This window comes from Pseudophryne corroboree, chromosome 8 (genome assembly GCF_028390025.1).
Source record: "Pseudophryne corroboree isolate aPseCor3 chromosome 8, aPseCor3.hap2, whole genome shotgun sequence".
NCBI lineage: Eukaryota > Metazoa > Chordata > Amphibia > Anura > Myobatrachidae > Pseudophryne > Pseudophryne corroboree.
Genome location: NC_086451.1, coordinates 16,759,814 through 16,783,023, shown reverse-complemented (window position 1 = coordinate 16,783,023; position 23,210 = coordinate 16,759,814). Strand labels below are relative to the sequence as shown.

The 23,210-nt window shown below is 48.7% G+C and overlaps 2 protein-coding genes across 2 annotated transcripts in view; both read right to left on the bottom strand.

The window, feature by feature from the left end:
- DAB2IP (DAB2 interacting protein) overlaps nt 1-22,526 on the bottom strand; it is a 1,128,147-nt gene extending 1,105,621 nt beyond the window's left edge. The window contains exon 1 of the mRNA XM_063935968.1: nt 22,435-22,526. The gene's annotated coding sequence lies outside the window, so the exon portion shown is untranslated. The remainder of the gene's footprint in view (nt 1-22,434) is intronic.
- On the bottom strand, nt 9,762-10,655 carry LOC134948045 (NADH-ubiquinone oxidoreductase chain 2-like). The gene has a single exon (XM_063935803.1). It carries the CDS (start codon nt 10,653-10,655, stop codon nt 9,762-9,764), a length of 894 nt encoding a protein of 297 aa, XP_063791873.1.
- Nucleotides 22,527-23,210: the final 684 nt, after the last annotated feature.

Below are 23,210 nucleotides of genomic sequence, written 5' to 3'. Positions count from 1 at the left end.
CAGAGTATATCAGGAGATGAGTGATGTGTCAGTGAGGACAGGGCTGCATGTGATAGGGTAGTGACATGATGTGAGCAGGGGAATGGAGGCAGCAGGAAGCCACAGACTGAGAGTTATATAGTGGGAGGGGCAGGAGCCACAGCAGCACAGAGTATCTTAGGAGATGAGTGACGTGTCAGTGAGGGCAGGACTGCATGTGACAGGGGCAGTGACATGATGTGAGGAGGGGAATGGAGGCAGCACGAAGCCACAGACTGAGAGTTATATAGTGGAAGGAGCAGTGTCCCCAGCAGCACAGAGTATATCAGGAGATGAGTGATGTGTCAGTGAGGACAGGGCTGCATGTGACAGGGGCAGTGACATGATGTGAGGAGGGGAATGGAGGCAGCAGGAAGCCAGAGACTGAGAGTTATATAGTGGGAGGAGCAGGGTCCCCAGCAGCACAGAGTATATCAGGAGATGAGTGATGTGTCAGTGAGGACAGGGCTGCATGTGACAGGGGCAGTGACATGATGTGAGGAGGGGAATGGAGGCAGCAGGAAGCCACAGACTGAGAGTTATACAGTGGGAGGGGCAGGAGCCACAGCAGCACAGAGTATATCAGGAGATATGTGATGTGTCAGTGAGGACAGGGCTGCATGTGACAGGGGCAGTGACATGATGTGAGGAGGGGAATGGAGGCAGCAGGAAGCCACAGACTGAGAGTTACATAGTGGGAGGAGCAGGGTCCCCAGCAGCACAGAGTATATCAGGAGATGAGTGATGTGTCAGTGAGGACAGGGCTGCATGTGACAGGGGCAGTGACATGATGTGAGGAGGGGAATGGAGGCAGCAGGAAGCCACAGACTGAGAGTTATATAGTGGGAGGGGCAGGAGCCACAGCAGCACAGAGTATATCAGGAGATGAGTGATGTGTCAGTGAGGACAGGGCTGCATGTGGTAGGGTAGTGACATGATGTGAGCAGGGGAATGGAGGCAGCAGGAAGCCACAGACTGAGAGTTATATAGTGGGAGGGGCAGGAGCCACAGCAGCACAGAGTATCTTAGGAGATGAGTGACGTGTCAGTGAGGGCAGGACTGCATGTGACAGGGGCAGTGACATGATGTGAGGAGGGGAATGGAGGCAGCAGGAAGCCACAGACTGAGAGTTATATAGTGGAAGGAGCAGTGTCCCCAGCAGCACAGAGTATATCAGGAGATGAGTGATGTGTCAGTGAGGACAGGGCTGCATGTGACAGGGGCAGTGACATGATGTGAGGAGGGGAATGGAGGCAGCAGGAAGCCAGAGACTGAGAGTTATATAGTGGGAGGAGCAGGGTCCCCAGCAGCACAGAGTATATCAGGAGATGAGTGATGTGTCAGTGAGGACAGGGCTGCATGTGACAGGGGCAGTGACATGATGTGAGGAGGGGAATGGAGGCAGCAGGAAGCCACAGACTGAGAGTTATATAGTGGGAGGGGCAGGAGCCACAGCAGCACAGAGTATATCAGGAGATATGTGATGTGTCAGTAAGGACAGGGCTGCATGTGACAGGGGCAGTGACATGATGTGAGGAGGGGAATGGAGGCAGCAGGAAGCCACAGACTGAGAGTTACATAGTGGGAGGAGCAGGGTCCCCAGCAGCACAGAGTATATCAGGAGATGAGTGATGTGTCAGTGAGGACAGGGCTGCATGTGACAGGGGCAGTGACATGATGTGAGGAGGGGAATGGAGGCAGCAGGAAGCCACAGACTGAGAGTTATATAGTGGGAGGAGCAGGGTCCCCAGCAGCACAGAGTATATCAGGAGATGAGTGATGTGTCAGTGAGGACAGGGCTGCATGTGACAGGGGCAGTGACATGATGTGAGGAGGGGAATGGAGGCAGCAGGAAGCCACAGACTGCTGAGAGTTATATAGTGGGAGGAGCAGGGTCCCCAGCAGCACAGAGTATATCAGGAGGTGAGTGATGTGTCAGTGAGGACAGGGCTGCATGTGACAGGGGCAGTGACATGATGTGAGGAGGGGAATGGAGGCAGCAGGAAGCCACAGACTGAGAGTTATATAGTGGGAGGGGCAGGAGCCACAGCAGCACAGAGTATATCAGGAGATGAGTGATGTGTCAGTGAGGACAGGGCTGCATGTGATAGGGTAGTGACATGATGTGAGGAGGGGAATGGAGGCAGCAGGAAGCCACAGACTGAGAGTTATATAGTGGGAGGGGCAGGAGCCACAGCAGCACAGAGTATATCAGGAGATGAGTGATGTGTCAGTGAGGACAGGGTAGTGACATGATGTGAGGAGGGGAATGGAGGCAGCAGGAAGCCACAGACTGAGAGTTATATAGTGGGAGGGGCAGGAGCCACAGCAGCACAGAGTATATTAGGAGATGAGTGACGTGTCAGTGAGGGCAGGACTGCATGTGACAGGGGCAGTGACATGATGTGAGGAGGGGAATGGAGGCAGCAGGAAGCCACAGACTGAGAGTTATATAGTGGGAGGAGCAGGGTCCCCAGCAGCACAGAGTATATCAGGAGATGAGTGATGTGTCAGTGAGGACAGGGCTGCATGTGACGGGGGCAGTGACATGATGTGAGGAGGGGAATGGAGGCAGCAGGAAGCCACAGACTGAGAGTTATATAGTGGGAGGAGCAGGGTCCCCAGCAGCACAGAGTATATCAGGAGATGAGTGATGTGTCAGTGAGGACAGGGCTGCATGTGACGGGGGCAGTGACATGATGTGAGGAGGGGAATGGAGGCAGCAGGAAGCCACAGACTGAGAGTTATATAGTGGGAGGAGCAGGGTCCCCAGCAGCACAGAGTATATCAGGAGATGAGTGATGTGTCAGTGAGGACAGGGCTGCATGTGACAGGGGCAGTGACATGATGTGAGGAGGGGAATGGAGGCAGCAGGAAGCCACAGACTGAGAGTTACATAGTGGGAGGAGCAGGGTCCCCAGCAGCACAGAGTATATCAGGAGATGAGTGATGTGTCAGTGAGGACAGGGCTGCATGTGACAGGGGCAGTGACATGATGTGAGGAGGGGAATGGAGGCAGCAGGAAGCCACAGACTGAGAGTTATATAGTGGGAGGAGCAGGGTCCCCAGCAGCACAGAGTATATCAGGAGATGAGTGATGTGTCAGTGAGGACAGGGCTGCATGTGACAGGGGCAGTGACATGATGTGAGGAGGGGAATGGAGGCAGCAGGAAGCCACAGACTGCTGAGAGTTATATAGTGGGAGGAGCAGGGTCCCCAGCAGCACAGAGTATATCAGGAGGTGAGTGATGTGTCAGTGAGGACAGGGCTGCATGTGACAGGGGCAGTGACATGATGTGAGGAGGGGAATGGAGGCAGCAGGAAGCCACAGACTGAGAGTTATATAGTGGGAGGGGCAGGAGCCACAGCAGCACAGAGTATATCAGGAGATGAGTGATGTGTCAGTGAGGACAGGGCTGCATGTGATAGGGTAGTGACATGATGTGAGGAGGGGAATGGAGGCAGCAGGAAGCCACAGACTGAGAGTTATATAGTGGGAGGGGCAGGAGCCACAGCAGCACAGAGTATATCAGGAGATGAGTGATGTGTCAGTGAGGACAGGGTAGTGACATGATGTGAGGAGGGGAATGGAGGCAGCAGGAAGCCACAGACTGAGAGTTATATAGTGGGAGGGGCAGGAGCCACAGCAGCACAGAGTATATTAGGAGATGAGTGACGTGTCAGTGAGGGCAGGACTGCATGTGACAGGGGCAGTGACATGATGTGAGGAGGGGAATGGAGGCAGCAGGAAGCCACAGACTGAGAGTTATATAGTGGGAGGAGCAGGGTCCCCAGCAGCACAGAGTATATCAGGAGATGAGTGATGTGTCAGTGAGGACAGGGCTGCATGTGACGGGGGCAGTGACATGATGTGAGGAGGGGAATGGAGGCAGCAGGAAGCCACAGACTGAGAGTTATATAGTGGGAGGAGCAGGGTCCCCAGCAGCACAGAGTATATCAGGAGATGAGTGATGTGTCAGTGAGGACAGGGCTGCATGTGACGGGGGCAGTGACATGATGTGAGGAGGGGAATGGAGGCAGCAGGAAGCCACAGACTGAGAGTTATATAGTGGGAGGAGCAGGGTCCCCAGCAGCACAGAGTATATCAGGAGATGAGTGATGTGTCAGTGAGGACAGGGCTGCATGTGACAGGGGCAGTGACATGATGTGAGGAGGGGAATGGAGGCAGCAGGAAGCCACAGACTGCTGAGAGTTATATAGTGGGAGGAGCAGGGTCCCCAGCAGTGCGCAGTATCATACATACATGTCATCATGAATGGAATGAGTTGGTAACTGTAACACTGACATACAGAAAAATACATAGCTAGATGAATAAACCACCATCTCCCCACACAAGAGATCACATTCATTATATAAGAGCCAGGGCCATAGCAGCTCACACCGGCCCTACAGGTTACCATTCCAGGCTCAGTGCATGCCAAATGTGCCCTGGGCAACTGCACTGCTCCCCCACCCCTAGCAGCTACAGAGTAACATAATCAGTTACATACAGGAGGATACATTCAGTACCTAGAACTTTTATCTTTACTCAGCAGTATGGGTTTTATTTTGCTCTCTGTAAATACTGAGCACGGGGACTCTGGGTGATGCAGAATATCCCTTTATATATAGATAGAGCTATATTGTCAGCATATAATCCCTGTGTGCCGGAGACATCTCCTGTCTGTAACAGCTGTTTCCCCATGTGCAGCCCCCACTCTGTATAGCGAGAAGCCCACTCAGAAAAGCCCCGTGGTGATCAGCGCCAACTGTCTGATATTACTGCCTTTCATCCTCAGTTTTCTACACACTCTGTTATAACAAGAACCATAAAGATAAGTTATATAAACTGAGCTGTAAAGCGGTGTCTCGTGTTCTCGCATATATTACCTGTGGCTGCGCCTGATGAGACGGGAGGATCTCTGTGTCTTACCTCTGTACATTATACTGTCACATCACTTCATTCTGACACATACAACAAATGCAATATGGAATGTGTTTGCTAGGGGGTATTTTGTGCTGCGCTTTCCCTTGCATGTTATAGGCCCTACACACTGGCCGATTTTTTTGAAAGATATGAACGATCTCGTTCATAAATGAACGAGAACTCGTTCATATCTTTCAGTGTGGAGGCTCCAGTGATGAACGATGCGCATCCCCGCGCTCGTTCATCGCTGGTGCCCCGTCGGCTGTGCATGCAGGCCAATATGGACGATCTCGTCCATATTTGCCTGCACTTCAATGGAGCCGCGTGACGGGGGGAGTGAAGAAACTTCACTCCCCCCGTCACTGCCTCCCCGCCGCCGGGTCGCCTGTCAACCGTATCCGCCGTCGGGCAGCTCGGCGGCGGATCGGCTAGTGTGTAGGGCCCCCAAGAACAGAATAATAAGCCAGTGTATAGATGGGCGGAAGTTCATTTTGTGGCGCCAATTGACGCACAATAACTTCTAACGAATTTTTGTCTTTTTTTTTTGCCGCATTTTGCAGTCACACCACCTTGCGCTTTGAGAGGTGGAATGGATGATGGCGGGAGAGACAATGGGGGTGATTCAGACCTGATTGCTGCTGAGCGTTTTTGCACAGCGGCCGATCAGGTAGTAACTATGCACGCATATAGACCGCAACGTGCACGCGTGTCGGAGAACAACAAATGGTATCGCCAGTCAGCGACGGGATGGTGCAAAAAAAACGATCGCACGGGCGTTCGCAAGGTGAGTGACAGGAGGAAGCCGTTTGTGGGTGGTAACTTAGTGTTTATGGGGTGTGTCCGGAAAAACACAGGCGTGTCCAAGCGTTTTCAGGGAGGGTGTCTAGCGTCAGCTCCGGCCCCGATCAGCCTGTTCTGATTCACTGGAGGAGTAAGTCCTGGGCTGCGCAGAGACTGCACAAAGAGGATTTTTGCAGCTCGGCGTACACATGAGTTCGCACACTTGCACGGAGAATTTACACTCCCCCTGGAGGCGGCGACTATCCGAACGCGGGACAACAAAGTTTGCAGCCCAGCGATCAGGTCTGAATCACAACCAATGGCCCTTACGCAATAGCTTGTGGGTTGCAGACACAGATTCCTGACGATTTAGCCCACAGACATAAAGCCACAAAAAAAATTAATGCGGATTTAAATCTATGGGCTAAATCGCCGGAACTGTGTCTGTACCTACAACCCGCAGGCTGTTACATAGGGCACTGGCTCTGTTTATTTAACTTAATTTTATTAGTCAGTTAATGTTGTATTTGCATTTATATTTAAATGTATTTTACGTGTTAAATACAACTTACCTATCAACAGTGTGTAGGCACAAACTGTCTTTGCGGTTGTTTAGCACCGGGCTTAGGGGGTCATTCCGAGTTGATCGCTCGCTAGCTGTTTTTAGCAGCCGTGCAAACGCTATGCCGCCTCCCACTGGGAGTGTATTTTAGCTTAGCAGAAGTGCGAAAGAAAAGATCGAAAAGCGGCAGCAAAATAATTTTGTGCAGTTTCAGAGTAGCTTCAGACCTACTCCTAGCTTACGATCACTTCAGACCATTCAGTTCCGGATTTGACGTCACAAACACGCCCTGCGTTCGGACAGCCACGCCTGCGTTTTCCCTGCCACGCCTGCGTTTTTTCGAACACTCCCTGAAAACGGTCAGTTCACACCCAGAAACGCCCACTTCATGTCAATCACTCTGCGGCCAGCAGTGCGATTGAAAAGCTTCGGTAGACCTTGTATGAAATTACATCGGCTGTTGTGAAAGTACGTCGCGCGTGCGCATTGTGCCGCATACGCATGCGCAGAATTGCCGTTTTTTGCATCATTGCTGCCCAGCAAACATTTTCAGCTAGCGATCAACTCGGAATGACCCCCTTAGTGCTTCTCTCTACGGGGGGAATTCAATTGCGGGTGACGACATCTGCCTGGCCAAATCAGTGCGGCAATAGCTGCACTTTGCTGTAGCCCAGACTCACACAAAACTGCTCGCTGTCCCATAGGGTAGCAAGCACTTCTGTGCGAATACGGTATTTGCCCGGGCGAGGAGTGCGTTTAAATGCTGCAGCAATGGCAATTCACACCCTTCACCCGTAATTGAATTCTCATAGTGCCAGCAAAGCTGATGGTGCCAGTAATGTGCATTGGCTGCCACACTGCAGAAGCGAAGTGGTAGAAACATAGAAACATTAGTTATTATTATTTACTACCAGAATATTTGGCCATTCACATCAGTTCCTGCCCCAGTGGAGCTTACAATCTATGGGGCAGATGTATTAAGCCTGGATAATTGATAAAGCAGTGATGAGCAGAAGGTGATAATGCAGTAGCCAATCATTACGGGTTTAAAAAATGACAGCTAGGAGCTGATTGGCTGGTGCGTTATCACCTTCCACTTATCACTGCTTTATCACTTCTCCAGGCTTCATATATCTGCCCCAACTATTCCCTACCACATATACACACACATTAACACTGCGCTTAATTTTTTGTTGGGAGCCAATTAACCTACCAATATATTTTTGGATTGTGAGAGGAAACCGGAATACCCAGAGGAAACCCACGCAAGCACAGGGAGAATATACAAACTCCACACAGTTAGGGCCATGGTGGAAGTTAAACTTATGCGCGTCAGTGCAAACATAGAATTAACGTCAGAAAATAACCACTTGGCTAGTCTGCCCCTTTATCTTTTATCCTTTTGGCAACTTCAACCCTATTAGATCCTTAGTTCTTTGAAAGGATATTCGTATGCCTATCCCAATCAAGTTTAATTTGCTCTTCTGATTTAGCCTCTACCACCTCTGATGTTTGGCTATTCCACTTATCCACTACCCTTCATGTTATTTTTCCTCAAATTCCCCTGAACCTCCCCCCCTCCAGTCTTGGTGCATGTCCTCATGTCCTATTGCTTCTCTTCATATGGAGAATGTTTCCCTGCTGTACCTTGGTAGAACCCCTGATATATGTGTCAGTCTCTATCATGTTCCCTTCCCTGCTGCATACTATACATATTAAGATCTTTAAGTCTTTATGGGTATGTTTTCTGGTGTAGGCCATGCAACATTTTAGTTGCCCTTCTCTGTACACTCTCTACTGTATTGATGTATCTGGAGATATAGCAGGTCCAGCAGTATCTTTCTGGAGATATAGCAAGTCCAGCAGTATCCTTCTGGAGATATAGTAGGTCCAGCAGTATCCTTCTGGAGATATAGTAGGTCCAGCAGTATCCTTCTGGAGATATAGCAGGTCCAGCAGTATCCTTCTGGAGCTATAGCAGGTCCAGCAGTATCCTTCTGGAGATATAGCAGGTCCAGCAGTATCCTTCTGGAGATATAGTAGGTCCAGCAGTATCCTTCTGGAGATATAGCAGGTCCAGCAGTATCCTTCTGGAGATATAGCAGGTCCAGCAGTATCCTTCTGGAGATATAGCAGGTCCAGCAGTATCGTTCTGGAGATATAGCAGGTCCAGCAGTATCATTCTGGAGATATAGCAGGTCCAGCAGTATCCTTCTGGAGATATAGTAGGTTCAGCAGTACAGCTTCCGCATTGCATTGCCGGGCATCGGAGTATCACTTGGCTGTTCCGGCAGAGTCTTTATGGTATATTGCGTCAATAGAAGACTTTCTATGGCTGCAGTAAGGAACATTAGACAATCTGTACTTTTTACTTGAACACAGATGTTTGCTAAATAACTGCAAAAGTCTTTTTCTGAATATTTTTTACTCTAACGCTCCTGAGAAACAGGTACCGAAAAAAATAAATCTAATGAAAGGCAAAACGGGGTCAGGCGTGTTCTTTACTCTCAAGTTCTCCGGTTCTACATACTCCAAGTCTGTTCCGCCACATCAGCCGCCCTTGCATTAAATCCTCGTTACCACTCGTACATCAGGACGTGTCCCCTGCTCGAGTTACCCCATAATCACAATGTAATTGCTCAGCGGCTCCCGGTAAATGTAGCACAAGGCTGACGTCCTTTATGTGTGATTGAGATGCAATAACACGATTTTCATAAAGTACAAAGTATCCGCTACAATAGGCGGCAATTCAGAGCATACAAATAATTCTCTCTGAGTGGGGATGGTGGAATATACTCCATGTAATTATCAAGTGGAAGCTCGGAGGTGCTGGTCTTATTGGGAGGTACAAAGGCATTTTCCATGAGTAATCATAGACTGCGCCTGCGGACAGAGCTACCTCGCCGATCTACAGTCCAAACATTTTCATTTTCTATCTGAATAAATAAATAAAGTAAAAGTGTTATTTTTATCACCGATGCAAACAGCTGATGCGGCTGACTGCTGATAGGCTGTATTCTCACTCTCCCTCCTAGGAGAACACCAACTGGCCCAATTCACAGGTTCTCACAGAAATCGTTCCACATTTTTCATCGTCCCCGTAGGCGATCAGCACAATACTTACCTCCTGGCTGCTAACGTGTGCACTACAGTATAACAGGGATACCTACTTCCACACACGCATGCAAAAATTTGATTACATTGATGTGGTAGAAGGGTGGGGAGTGCGTATTTACAGAGACGGAGGTAAGGGGAGCAATGAGCCCCTCCAATTCAGGTAAGATCTCACCCCAAAACCTCAGAGATCTGCGGCACGCCGGAGCAAATGTTGGATTTCAGAACAAAGCAAAAAGCAAAGCAACAAAAAGTTGTCAAATTTTTGTAGTCAAATTGTCTTCCTGTTAGCAACAAGTTTAGAGGGAAACCTCCTGTCCATCCTCGCCCTACCCCACGTGAGGGGGAGACACATGATTGCTACCAGTTGTTGCTGATGAAGTTGCTGATGATGAAGGTGCTGGTGATGAAGTTGATTATGATGAAGTTGCTGATGATGAAGTTGCTGCTGATGAAGTTGATGCTGATGAAGTTGCTGATGATGAAGTTGATGATGATGAAGTTGATGCTGATGAAGTTGCTGATGATGAAGTTGTTGCTGATGAAGTTGTTGCTGATGAAGTTGCTGATGATGAAGGTGCTGATGATGAAGTTGTTGCTGATGAAGTTGCTGATGATGAAGGTGCTGATGATGAAGTTGATGCTGATGAAGTTGATGATGATGAAGTTGCTGATGATGCAGTTGCTGCTGATGAAGTTGATGATGAAGTTGATGCTGATGAAGTTGCTGATGATGATGATGATGAAGTTGCTGATGATGATGATGAAGTTGCTGATGATTAAGTTGATGCTGATGAAGTTGATGATGATGAAGTTGAAGCTGATGAAGTTGCTGATGATGAAGTTGCTGATGAAGTTGATGATGATGAAGTTGATGATGATGAAGTTGCTGATGATGAAGTTGCTGATGATGAAGTTGCTGATGATGAAGTTTGTGATGATGAAGTTGATGATGATGAAGTTGATGCTGATGAAGTTGCTGATGATGAAGTTGCTGATGATGAAGTTGATGAAGATGAAGTTGATGCTAATGAAGTTGGTGATGATGAAGATGATGATGATGAAGTTGATGCTGATGAAGTTGCTGATGATGAAGTTGATGCTGATGAAGTTGCTGATGATGAAGTTGATGCTGATGAAGTTGATGCTGATGAAGTTGCTGATGATGAAGTTGATGCTGATGAAGTTGATGCTGATGAAGTTGCTGATGATGAAGTTGATGATGATGAAGTTGCTGATGATGAAGTTGGTCATAGCATAAAACAAGACTCTAGAGTTAGGTGGGCATTTATCAATCATTGTATTTGCAGTGCAATCTGGGTGCGATCATGTTAGCGCCCGAGATCGCATTGCAGGATGCATAGTACATCAGGCAGATGTATGAAGCGGTGCATGACCGCCCCTGCGATGTGCTCACTTCAGTGCCAGGACACCTGCGCATGCGTGGTCCCACCGACAGTTGTCACACAGCGTAGCTGGAGCCCGGCCAATTCACCGCAAACACACACATACACTTTCCTCCGGGGCGACAGGGATGAACTGAGGCTCCCGTATCACAAATACAGTGACGTGTCAGCTCTTAAGAAGTAACTGAAGTACTTATGTATATCTGACCAGCGCGTTATCAGTCCCATTACTTTCCTGGAAGCGGCCATCTGTAAATCAGAAAGCTGCTGTGAAGGACTGAGTTTCCCCATGGGCTCCCATTCTGGTCCTTAGGCCTCATACACCATGACACTCACTTTGTATGACTTACTGGCATTTTTAGCATGCAAACGGGTCTAAAACTTCAACCTAGTCTTTCTAATGACTGCTCCCTCGATTTACCTGCATCTATAGCAAATGTACCTACTGGGGAAGCCTAGAAGACCAGTAACACGTGCAGGCAGTTACACCAGGGCTGACACGGAAGAACATAATAGAGTCAATTCTACATTCCATACAAAGACAAATATATATATATATATATATATGTAGGTTTAGAAACCGTTTATAGCATAATCATTATTATTATTATCATTGCTATTACATTACTATAATGGATCACCGGTGCTTGGAAAGCTGCATTACTCTAATGACCAGAAATGAATATTGTCACTTTAATAATCACACGGCTGATGGGCTGAACGCATTCAGCCATTTTCATTAGCGCACAACTGCAAAGTGATCAGTAGGACAGGAGTGCGGACTAATTCACACTGCGCCATACAGGCTGCAAATGAGTTTAGTTAAATGGAAACCGCATAAGTATAACTGCAGAACCGCGCCCATAGACCGCAGTGCTCAGATCTGGCATTAACCAGTGATTAGTATTACACCTTTATTGATGGACTAAAGGCCTAATTCAGTAAGGATTGCAGTTTCTGCTAAAAAGCAGTTTCTGCGAGCAAATAGTTGCCGCCCAGAAAAATAGGATTTTAATACCTACCGGTAAATCCTTTTATCTTAGTCCGTAGAGGATGCTGGGGACACTTCAAGAACCATGGGGTATAGACGGGATCTGCAGGAGACATGGGCATTTTAAGACTTTCAAATGGTGTGACCTGGCTCCTCCCTCTATGCCCCTCCTCCAGACTCCAGTTTAAGGAACTGTGCCCAGGGAGACGGACATTTCGAGGAAAGAATTTATTGTTAAACCACGGTGAGCATCTTAACAGCTCACACCTCAAGCATGCCGCAGAACGTGGTATTCAACAGAACACAAGCCAACGGCATGAAGAATTCGCAGCAATATGCTGACAAAAATCGTAACACAACCTGTGTAACCACAACCAATAACTGCAGATACAGTACGCACTGGGACGGGCGCCCAGCATCCTCTACGGACTAAGAGAAAAGGATTTACCAGTAGGTATTAAAATCCTATTTTCTCATACGTCCTAGAGGATGCTGGGGACACTTCAAGAACCATGGGGTTTATACCAAAGCTCTAGAACGGGCGGGAGAGTGCAGATGACTCTGCAGCACCGATTGACCAAACATGAGGTCCTCATCAGCCAGGGTATCAAACTTGTAAAATTTCGCAAAAGTGTTTAAACCCGACCAAACCGCTGCTCGGCCAAGTTGTAATGCCGAGAACCCCTGGGCAGCAGCCCAGGACAAGCCCACCTTTCTAGTAGAATGGGCCTTCACCGATTTCGGTAACGGCAATCCAGCTGTGGAATGAGCATGCTGAATCGCACTACAGATCCAGCGCGCAATGGTCTGCTTGGAAGCAGGACACCCAATGTTGTTGGGACATACAGGACAAACAGAGCCTCTGTTTCCCTAATCCGAGCCGTCCAGGCGACATAACTTTTAAAGCTCTAACCACATCCAGAGACTTCGACTCAGTGAAGACGTCAGTAGCCACAGGCACCTCAATAGGTCGGTTCCTGTAGAAAAAGGACAACCCCTTCAGCAGAGAACGCTGACGTGACCTCCATTCAGTTCTATCTTCATGGAAGATCAAATAAGGGCTCTTGTGAGATAAGGCCCCCAACTCAGACACCCGCCTAGCAGATGCCAAGGCCAACAGGATGACCACTTTTCAAGTGAGAAACAGCAACTTCACCTTCCGTAAAGGTTCAAACCCACGTGATTGAAGGAACTGCAACACCACATGAAGAACCCCAGGTGCCATTGGAGGCACAAAAGGAAGGTAGATGCGCAACACACCTTTGACGAAAGACTGAACTTCCGGAAGGGAAGCCAATAGTTTTTCGAAAGAAAATTGCCAATGCCGAAAACTAGACCTTAATGGAGTCCAATTACATGCTGCATTTCCTCCAGCCCGTAGGAAATGGAGAAAACACCGTAACTGAAAACTCTGCCGTTGAAGCTTTCTTGAATTTACGCCAAGACACATATTGTCCCCAAAGACAGTGGTAACGTCTAGACGTTACTCCTTTCCTGGCCTGAATAAGAGTGGGGATGACTCACTTGGGAATACCCTTTCGGGCTAGAATCCGGCGCTCAACAGTCATGCCGTCAAACGTAGCCGCGGTAAATCCAAGTACACGCACGGCACCTACTGTAGTAGGTCCTCGCGAAGAGGAAGAGGTCCAGGATCCTCTTTTTTTTTTTTTTATAATCAGGGCACCAAGCCCTCCTTGGCCAGTCTGGGCCATGAAATTTTTGCCCGAAACCTCATTCTTCCTATGATCCCGAGAACTTTTGGGAACAGTGGAAGTGGAGGGAATACATACACTGACCGGAATAGCCACTGGGTCACCAGTGCATCTAATGCTATTGTCCGAGGGTCTTTTGACCAGGAACAATATTTCTGAAGCTTCTCGTTGAGACGAGATGACAACATGTCTATTTGAGGAACTCCGCAAAGACTTGTCACCTCTGTGAAGCCTTCTTTGTGGAAGTTCCACTCACCCGGCTGGAGATCGACTCCTGGAATGAAAATTACCGACAGAGCCCTTACATGTTTTCTGCCCCGAGGAGAACCTTCGTCACCTCTGCTATTTCCGCTCTGCTTTCCATTCCGCCCTGCTGTTACATTATCCAACTGGATCTGCACGGGATGATCTTGAAGAAGATGTACCGTTTGTTGAAGACCTTTGTAAATGGCTCTCAATACCAGCATGTTCATCTGAAGGCAGGCTTCCTGACTTTAGCATTTTTCATGGAAGTTTCCTTGAGTGACAGCTCCTCAGTCTTGGAGACTTATATCCGTGGTTACCAGGACCCAGTCCTGAATTCCAAACTTGCGTCCCTCTAATAGGTGCGAGCTGTGTAGCCACCACAGGAGTGAACTCCTGGCTTTCGACAACAAGACTATCTTCTGGTGCATGTGTAGTTGGATCCACTTTACCAACAGGTCCCCCTGGAATACCCTGGCATGGAACCTGCCAACCTGTATGGCCTCGTAGGCCGTCACCATATTTGCACTGATGGATCGACACTGTTGATGGTTTCAAAACTAGTATTATCATTTTCTGGATTTCCAGAGCATTTTCCACTGGAAGAAAAACTCTCTGAACTACCCTGTCCATAATCGTCCCGAAAGACAAAATAATCTTTCCTGGAAAATTTATAATCCAACCGTGTTGTTGGAGTATGGACAGGGAGAGCGCGATGTTTTGTACCACGCGCTCACTGGATCTCGCCTTTATCAGGAGATTTTCTAGATACGGAATTATATTGACCCCTTCTTGAGGTGGGAGAACCATCATCTCCACCAACACCTTGGTGACAACCCTCTGCGCCGTGGAGAAACCGAAAGGTAACGTCTGGAATGGTAATGGCAATCCTGAAACGCAAAACTCAGCTAAGCCTGGTAAGGAGGATAAATGGGAACATGCAGGTAAGCATCCTTTTACGTCAACTGACCCCCTGTAATCCCCCTCCTCTAGACTGGAAAACACTGCCCCCAGTGATTCCATCTTGAACTTGAAACGTTTCAAGTAGAGATTCAGATTTTAGGTTCAGGATCGGTCAGACCGAGCCGCTCGATTTCGGAACTACAAAGAGGCTTGAATAAACCCCTAATTTGTTGTGACCCAGGCACCAGGACTATGTCCTGGTCCTGACATAAAATGTGAATTACCGTTATAAGTGCTTCTCTCTCTGAAAGAGACGTTGGCAAGGTCAATTTTAAAAAACGGCATGGGGAAACATCTTGAAACCCCAGTCTGTATTCCTGGGACACTATTTGTAACACCCAGGGATCCAGGTCAGATTGACTCCAATCCTGACTGAGCAGTTTTTAGACGTGCCCCCACCCGAGCTACCTCTCCCGAGGGATCCCCAGCGTCATGCTGTACACTTGGCAGAAGCAGGGGTAGACTTCTGTTCTTGGAATCTGAAGCCGTTGTAGACATCTTTTCATCTCTTCCCCGTCCTGCGAATAAGGGGAAACGTCTCTCTGTACTTACTGGGCCGAAAAAGGACTGCATGTTAGGGTGATCTTTTTTGCCAGTGCAGGTGCAGAGGGCAAAAATGTCGACTTACCTTCGGTAGCCGCTGAGACTAATGCATCCAGTCCATCGCCAAATAAGGCGTCTCCTTATATGGGAGACCCTCCATATTTCTCCTTGGAATCTGCATCCGCGTTCCACTGGCGAATCCCCAACGCCCGCCGAGCCGATACTGCTATGGTAGCGGCTTGTGAACTCAAGAGTCCAATATCCTTCATTGCTTCTAGCATGTATGCGGCAGCGTCTTCGATATTCCCTAACTTAAGGAGCATCTCATCTTTATCAATCGTGTCAAATTCTGAGGTCACACATTCTGACCATTTTTCAAAAGCGCGACTCACCCACACGCAGGCAATAGTGGGTCTGAGCAGCGTACCATTAGCAACATAAATGGATTTTAATGTAGTTTTCATCTTACGGCCTGCCGGCTCTTTTAGTGAAGCCGTGCCAGGTGCAGGGAGAATTACCTTCTTTGTCAACCTGGACCGTGCACTGTCTAACACAAGGGGTGACTGCCGGGAAAGAATATATTATGCACGTGGGAGGGAGTTGATCTATTTCCCTGGAGTCCCCCTCGTCGACACAGGACTCAGAGTCCGTGTCGATAGTAGTAGCCATAAGATTTCAATGGACTTCATGTGACCCAAAGAGGGTCGCCTGCAGATGGAAGAACAGAATGCTGACCAACATATCTTCTACATATTCAGCATGCAGCATTAGATACAGCTTTATCTAATCTCTTATTGATATGATGCATACCACCACGTATTTCATGCACCCATGCAGGCTCTTGGTGTGCCGGTAGCGTCACCACCTTACCACTCTGTGTCCCCAAACGGTTTCCTCCGTGAAGGAACTCCCTGCCTCAGATATGTCACCCACGTGTATCACACACACCTACAGACACACTGGGACTGATAGGGGACAGACCTCTGTCAGAGGGACACAAAAAGGATTGGCCAGCTCACACCCCAGTGCAAACACACAAATCTGCGAAATATAACATAAACAGACCTGCAGCTCTTTGTAATATAACATATACCTCGCCCCCCCACCCCCCCCTTTTATATGCACCCTGATACAAATCAGTAGTGAAGGGAGGACCTGCGTTTCTCTTGAGGAGAAAATGGCGCTGAGAAGTGTGCTGGCTTAGTGAGGAAGAAGCCCCGCCCCCATAATGGCGCGCTTCTCCCGCTCTTAATTAAATAATTAATTTCACTGGCGGGGGTAGGACAGAGTGTGTTTATGCCCCTTTTGCCAAAAAACGAGTGTATTAACTGCCCAGGGCGCCCCCCCTGCGCCCTGCACCCTGCCTATGACTAGCAGTGTATTGTGTGGCTGTGAGGAGGAAGCTCCGGCCCCTCAATGGCGTGCTTCATCCCGCTATTTTCCAACGAATATTTATACTGGCGGGGGTTAGGACAGTGCCTTGGCACTTATGTCCCCTCTTGCCAGTGCCTTTTTGAAGATTTATATGCTGCCCAGGGCACCTGCCCTGCACCCTACAGTGCCGCTGTGCGTGGGAGCATGGCGCGCAGCGCGATCGCTGTGCGGTACCTCAGAAGCCTTCACTGAAGTCTTCTTTTCTTCTTCTACTCACCTGTCTTCTGACATCTGGCTCTGCAAGGGGGGTGACGGAGGGCTCTGGGAATGAACCCCTAGGCGTACCTAGTGTTCCAAACCCTCAGGAGCTAATGGTGTCCTGTAGCCAAAGAAGCAGAACCTTTAAACTCACTAGAAGTTGGTCTGACTTCGGTCCCCTAAGTCCCACGATGCAGGGAGACCGTTGCAAGCAGCCCCCCTGAAAATAAAAAACCTAACATAAGTCTTTTCAGAGAAACTCAGGAGAGCTCCTCAGTGTGCATTCAGTCTGCCTGGGCACAGATCTAAACTGGAGTCTGGGGGAGGGGCATAGAGGGAGGAGTCAGGTCACACCATTTGAAAGTCTTAAAGTGCCCATGTCTCCTGCGGATCCCGTCTATACCCCATGGTTCTTGAAGTGTCCCCAGCATCCTCTAGGACGTATGAGAAAAGAGAAAAAACGCCCATTGTAAAAATTGCAAATGCATCGCAATATGCGGGCTGATCGCAAATTCATACGCAATTACAGGAACATCCAAGATTTTTCCCATCTGCGCCAGGCAAGGTTGTCTTCAATTTTTACTAAACAAGAGGCTGGAAGTGGTCATTGCTGTCGTCAGAGGCCCTCCTTAAAAACGCCCAGACACATCCAGAAAACGTCAGGTTTCCGCCCAGAAACGCCGGCTTCCTGTCACTGCCCTTTGGAGAGACAGAGAGAGAGTATGCCAGCACACACCCCAGCGCTATAATATCCCAGGAATAACACAGTAACTTAATGTTACCCCAGTAGCTGCTGTATGTATAGTTTTTGCGCCTAATTATGTGCCCCCCTTCTCTTTTCAACCCTCTTCTACCGTGTATCAGCAGGGGAGAGCCCGGGGAGCTTCCTCTCAGCGGTGCTGTGGAGAAAAAATGGCGCTGGTGAGTGCTGAGGGAGAAGCCCCGCCCCCTCGGCGGCGGGCTTCTGTCCCGCTTAAACAGTAATTTTGGCGCGGGCTCATACATATATACAGTGCCCAGCTGTATATATGTGTTCTTTTTGCCAATATGAGGTCCCAAATTCTGCCCAGTGCGCCCCCCCCTGCGTCCTGCACCCTTACAGTGACCGGAGTATGTGAGGTGTGTGGAGCAATGGCGCACAGCTGCAGTGTTGTGCGTTACCTCTAGTGAAGATCATGAAGTCTTCTGCCGCCTGTGAAGTCTTCTTTCCTTCTCATACTCACCCGGCTTCTGTCTTCCGGCTCTGCGAGGGGGACGGCGGCGCGGCTGTGGGACGGACGGCGAGGGTGAGATCCTGCGTACCAATCCCTCTGGAGCTAATGGTGTCCAGTAGCCTAAGAAGCAGGACCTAGCTTCAGAGAGTAGGGCTGCTTCTCTCCCCTCAGTCCCACGATGCAGGGAGTATGTTGCCAGCAGAGCTCCCTGAAAATAAAAAACCTAACAAAATACTTTCTATCAGTAAACTCAGGAGAGCTCACTGAAAAGCACCCAGCTCCTCTGGGCACAGTAACAAACTGAGGTCTGGAGGAGGGGCATAGAGGGAGGAACCAGTGCACACCCAGAACTAAATTCTTTCTTAAAGTGCCCATGTCTCCTGCGGAGCCCGTCTATCCCCATGGTCCTTACGGAGTCCCCAGCATCCTCTAGGACGTTAGAGAAAAATATTTCCAGGATCAGACCCTTTCTGACCCAGGATGCTACTAAGACTCTTATCCACTCACTGGTCATCTCCAGACTGGATTACTGTAATCTCCTCCTAACTGGCATTCCTGACAAATACCTCTCTCCACTCCAATCTATACTCAATGCTGCTGCCCGGCTCATCTTCCTCACCAAACGCACTACGTCTACCTCTCCTCTCTTACTAGACCTTCACTGGCTCCCCTTCCCTTTCAGAATCCATTTCAAGCTTCTCACACTTGCTTACAAAGCCCTCACCCACTCCTCTCCCATCTACATCTCTGACCTTATCTCCCTTTACACTCCCACCCGTCCTCTTCGCTCTGCTAATGCACGCCGACTCTCCTGCCTACGGATTACTTCCTCCCACTCCTACCTCCAAGATTTCTCACGTACTGCACCACTTCTATGGAATTCCCTACCTCTCCCCTTCAGACTCTCCACCTCTCTACAAAACTTCAAACGGGCTCTCAAGACCCACTTCTACACCAAACCCAGCCAAATCTCATCCTAACCCTCTGTTCCACGCTCTCTATGTACCCCATCTGTCTCACCCCTGTCTGTATACCCCTCCTATTTAGAATGTAAGCTCTCAGGAGCAGGGCCCTCTTCCCTCATGTGCTTATCCTTTTTCTTACTTTAATAATATTCAACTGCACCACATCCAGCAGTCTTCTGCCACCTGATACTTATTCCAGTGTCATCTGCTGATGTAACTATGTTTATTTACCCTGTACTTGTCCTATACTGTCATCAACTGTAAGTTGCTGTTTTCCTGGTTGATTATTTGTTTATGTTCTCTGTAATTGGGCGCTGCGGAACCCTTGTGGCGCCATATAAATAAAGGATAATAATAATAATAATAATAATAATAATAATAATAAATAATAATTTATATTATTTGTATTGGATTTAGGGGTTTAGGTTCTAGCGCCATTCTTTATCTCCGTCTCTATACAAACACTCACATAGATTACACCTACGAACGATAGACAGCCGGCATACCAACACTTTTTCTCCCTCTTGGGGGTCCACGACCACCCTGGAGGGAGAATAAATAGCAAGGGGCTCATTTGCGCTCGCCACTCTGTCGGTATGCCGGCGGTCGGGGTCCTGGCGCCGGTATGCTGGTCGCCGGGAGCCCGGGCGCCGGCATACCTTACTACACCCCAACGCGGGAGAAGGACCCGGCGCCCGGCAGCCTCCTGAAGCAGCGCGGACCGGCTCCCTGTACAGGTGAGTATATTGATCTTCTGGGATGGCGTCTGCGGCGTGCGGGGGTAGTCGTGACGGGGAAGAAGTCGACCGGGTAGCGGCGATGTCGGCAGGGGTGGCGCATGCGCAGCAGGACATCGGGGTATTTTTTTACGAAAAATACCCCGATGATGCTGCGAAGAGGCATCGCAGGGACGGAGCTTGACCGCAACCTCTGCTCCTGCATGCGATAATTGATACATCCCTGCGATGTAATCAATTATCGCAGTGCGAGTTTGGGCGATTTTATCACCTGTCATGCGCATCCAGATAAATAGGCCCCTTAGAAAGTGCTGCCGCTAAAAAGCTCTTATCAGGGTTGCCTAGCGCAGCCCCACCTGTTAGTGACCTGCACTGCAGGCACCAACTTACAAACCGGGCTCCAGTGCCTGGAGGCGGGGCTATAGAGAAGGCGGTGCAGTGCATCCCGGGAACAGTCAAAGCTTTAGCCTGTTGGTGCCTCAGATCAAGATCCAACTCTACACCCCAATGTTATTCCCTCTGGAATACCAATGTACCCCGCTGCAGATAGATAGATAGATAGATAGATAGATAGATAGATAGATAGATAGATAGATAGATAGATAGATAAATAGATAGATAGATAGAGGGGGGTCATTCCGAGTTGTTCGCTCGTTATTTTTTTCTCGCAACGGAGCGATTAGTCGCTAATGCGCATGCGCAATGTCCGCAGTGCGACTGCGCCAAGTAAATTTGCTATGCAGTTAGGTATTTTACTCACGGCATTACGAGGTTTTTTCTTCGTTCTGGTGATCGTAATGTGATTGACAGGAAGTGGGTGTTTCTGGGCGGAAACTGGCCGTTTTATGGGTGTGTGTGAAAAAACGCTGCCGTTTCTGGGAAAAACGCGGGAGTGGCTGGAGAAACGGAGGAGTGTCTGGGCGAACGCTGGGTGTGTTTGTGACGTCAAACTAGGAACGAAACTCAGAGCCGGCCCTAACCAATATGATGCCCTAGGCAAGATTTTGGCTGGTGCCCCCTAGCACCACCGCTGGTACCGCCTCTGACCTTGCACCTCTTTCCCAGCACCATCACCCCGCACCCATAGCAGTCCTTATTTTGGTGTCTGTACCTCCTATATTTTAAATAGGAACAGGTCGCACATTTGGCGCACAGCCCAAAAAGGTGTGTGTTTTTGCTGGGAAGGGGCATGGCCAGACAATAGTAACCCCAATTCCAATTACGCCACACAGTAGTGCAACTTTATTCACATTTGATCATGCGATAGTGTCCATAATTCACATTACATCCCACAGTAGTATCACTTTACCTTATAAACGTTATTCCTCACAGTAGAGCCCCTTATTCACATTACATCACACTGAATTGCTCCTTATTCACATTACACCACACCCTATTGCTCTTTATTCACATTAGATGACACAGTAGTGCCCTTTCTATATGCAACGCCACATAGTAGAGCACCTTATACATATAATGCCACACATTAGTAATGTATTTATACACATAATTCCACACAGTAATGCCCCTTACACATGAGACACATTATTAATGTCCTTATAAACATAATGCGCTTTACACATTATGACAACCTTTATTAATGCCCTTTTACACATAATGTCCCTTACACATATGCCGCACATTATTAATGCTCTTATACACATAATGACACACATAGTGCCCCCTACACATTTGCTGCACATTATTAGTGCCCCTATACACATAATGACACACATACAGTATTACCCTGTTACACATATGTCGCACATTATTAATGCCCTTATACACATAATGACACACATAGTGCCCCTTACACATATGTTGCACATTATTAATGCATTTTTACATGACACACATAATGCTCCTTACACATATTCTGAACACTACTGCACAACCAACCCACTCACATGCACACAGCACTCACACTGCCACTAACACTGTGACCTCTGCCTCGGCTTGGATACAGATGTGTCCTCATAAATCTTGCCTCAATGCTAACGTTAGGCACCTTTTTTTTATGAACATGCATCTTATTTGCATTGCTATGTGGCTAGGATGCACAAGCAGCTTCTGATGATTAAAATGATATGCAGCATGCCTATATACTGTGTGAGACTGTGGCTGTATCTGCATATGAAATGCTACACACAGAATATTGGCATGCCGCATATCATTTTAATCAGCAGAAGCTGCTGATGCCCCTAGGCATATCAAATGCCCTAGGCAATTGCCTAGTTTGCCTATGCCTATGGCCGGCTCTGACGAAACTGACTGAACTGATCGCAGTGGCAGAGTAAGTGTCGAGCTACTCAGAAACTGCTAAGAAATTTCTAATCGCAATTTAGAGAATCTTTCGTTCGCAATTTTGCTAAGCTAAGATTCACTCCCAGTAGGCGGCGGCTTAGCGTGTGCAATGCTGCTAAAAGCAGCTTGCGAGCGAACAACTCGGAATGAGGGCCTGTATGTATAACATAATGGTTCAGTGTTCAGGTAACAGTCAGCAATGTCCAAGTTTAACATAGAATTATTTATATTTGGAGAGCCAGGCAGCCAGCGGGGGCCAGAGGAGGGTGTTAGTGCCCTGGGTGGGGTGGCAGCTTTATACCTCATAGGCAGCTCATACTCACCACTCAGCAGCCATCACTAGTCTGACACTGAGCTGCCCCAGTCTCCTCCTCACCACTCACTGACTGAGGGGCTCCCACTCCGAGTATGCCTAGTACACCGATTGGGGGACAGAGGAGCATGTGCCCAGATCCACCAATCAGCATGGGTCCAACTCCTCCAATCAGGGACTCCTCTAATCAACATGTGCAGTGCTCCTCCAATCAGCATGAGCCAATCAGGGACTCCTCCAATCAGCATGTGCTCACACTGGTTCCACTGATCAGCATGGGCCCAGCTCCTCAAATCAGCATTGGCCCAGCTTCTCCAATCAGGGACTCCTCTAATCAACATGTGCAGTGCTCCTCCAATCAGCATGAGCCAATCAGGGACTCCTCCAATCAGCATGTGCTCACACTGGTTCCACTGATCAGCATGGGCCCAGCTTCTCCAATCAGCATGGGCCCAGCTCTTCCGTTCCAAGCAGAGTCTCCTATCAGCATGTGCGCAGAAGGCTCCTCCAATCAGGGCTCAGCACATGCTCCTCTCTGACCGCAGTCTCTAGTGTAATTGCCACAGTAACCGTATGAGTGCCAGGCCGGGGTACATTCACTTCCTCCCCCCACCCCACCCTGAGAGCCTGGGCCACACTTGTTATTCAGGGGTCTGTATTTACTAAGCCTTAGATGGAGATAATGTGCACCGAGATAAAGTACCAGCCAATCAGCTCCTAACTGTCATTTTTCAAACCCAGCCTGTTACATGGTAGTTAGGAGCTGATTGGCTGGGACTTTATCTC

Excerpts from the sequence above, each read along its gene's own strand:
- LOC134948045 (XM_063935803.1), bottom strand. The coding sequence starts at position 10,655 with ATGACCAACTTCATCATCAGCAACTTCATCATCATCAACTTCATCATC.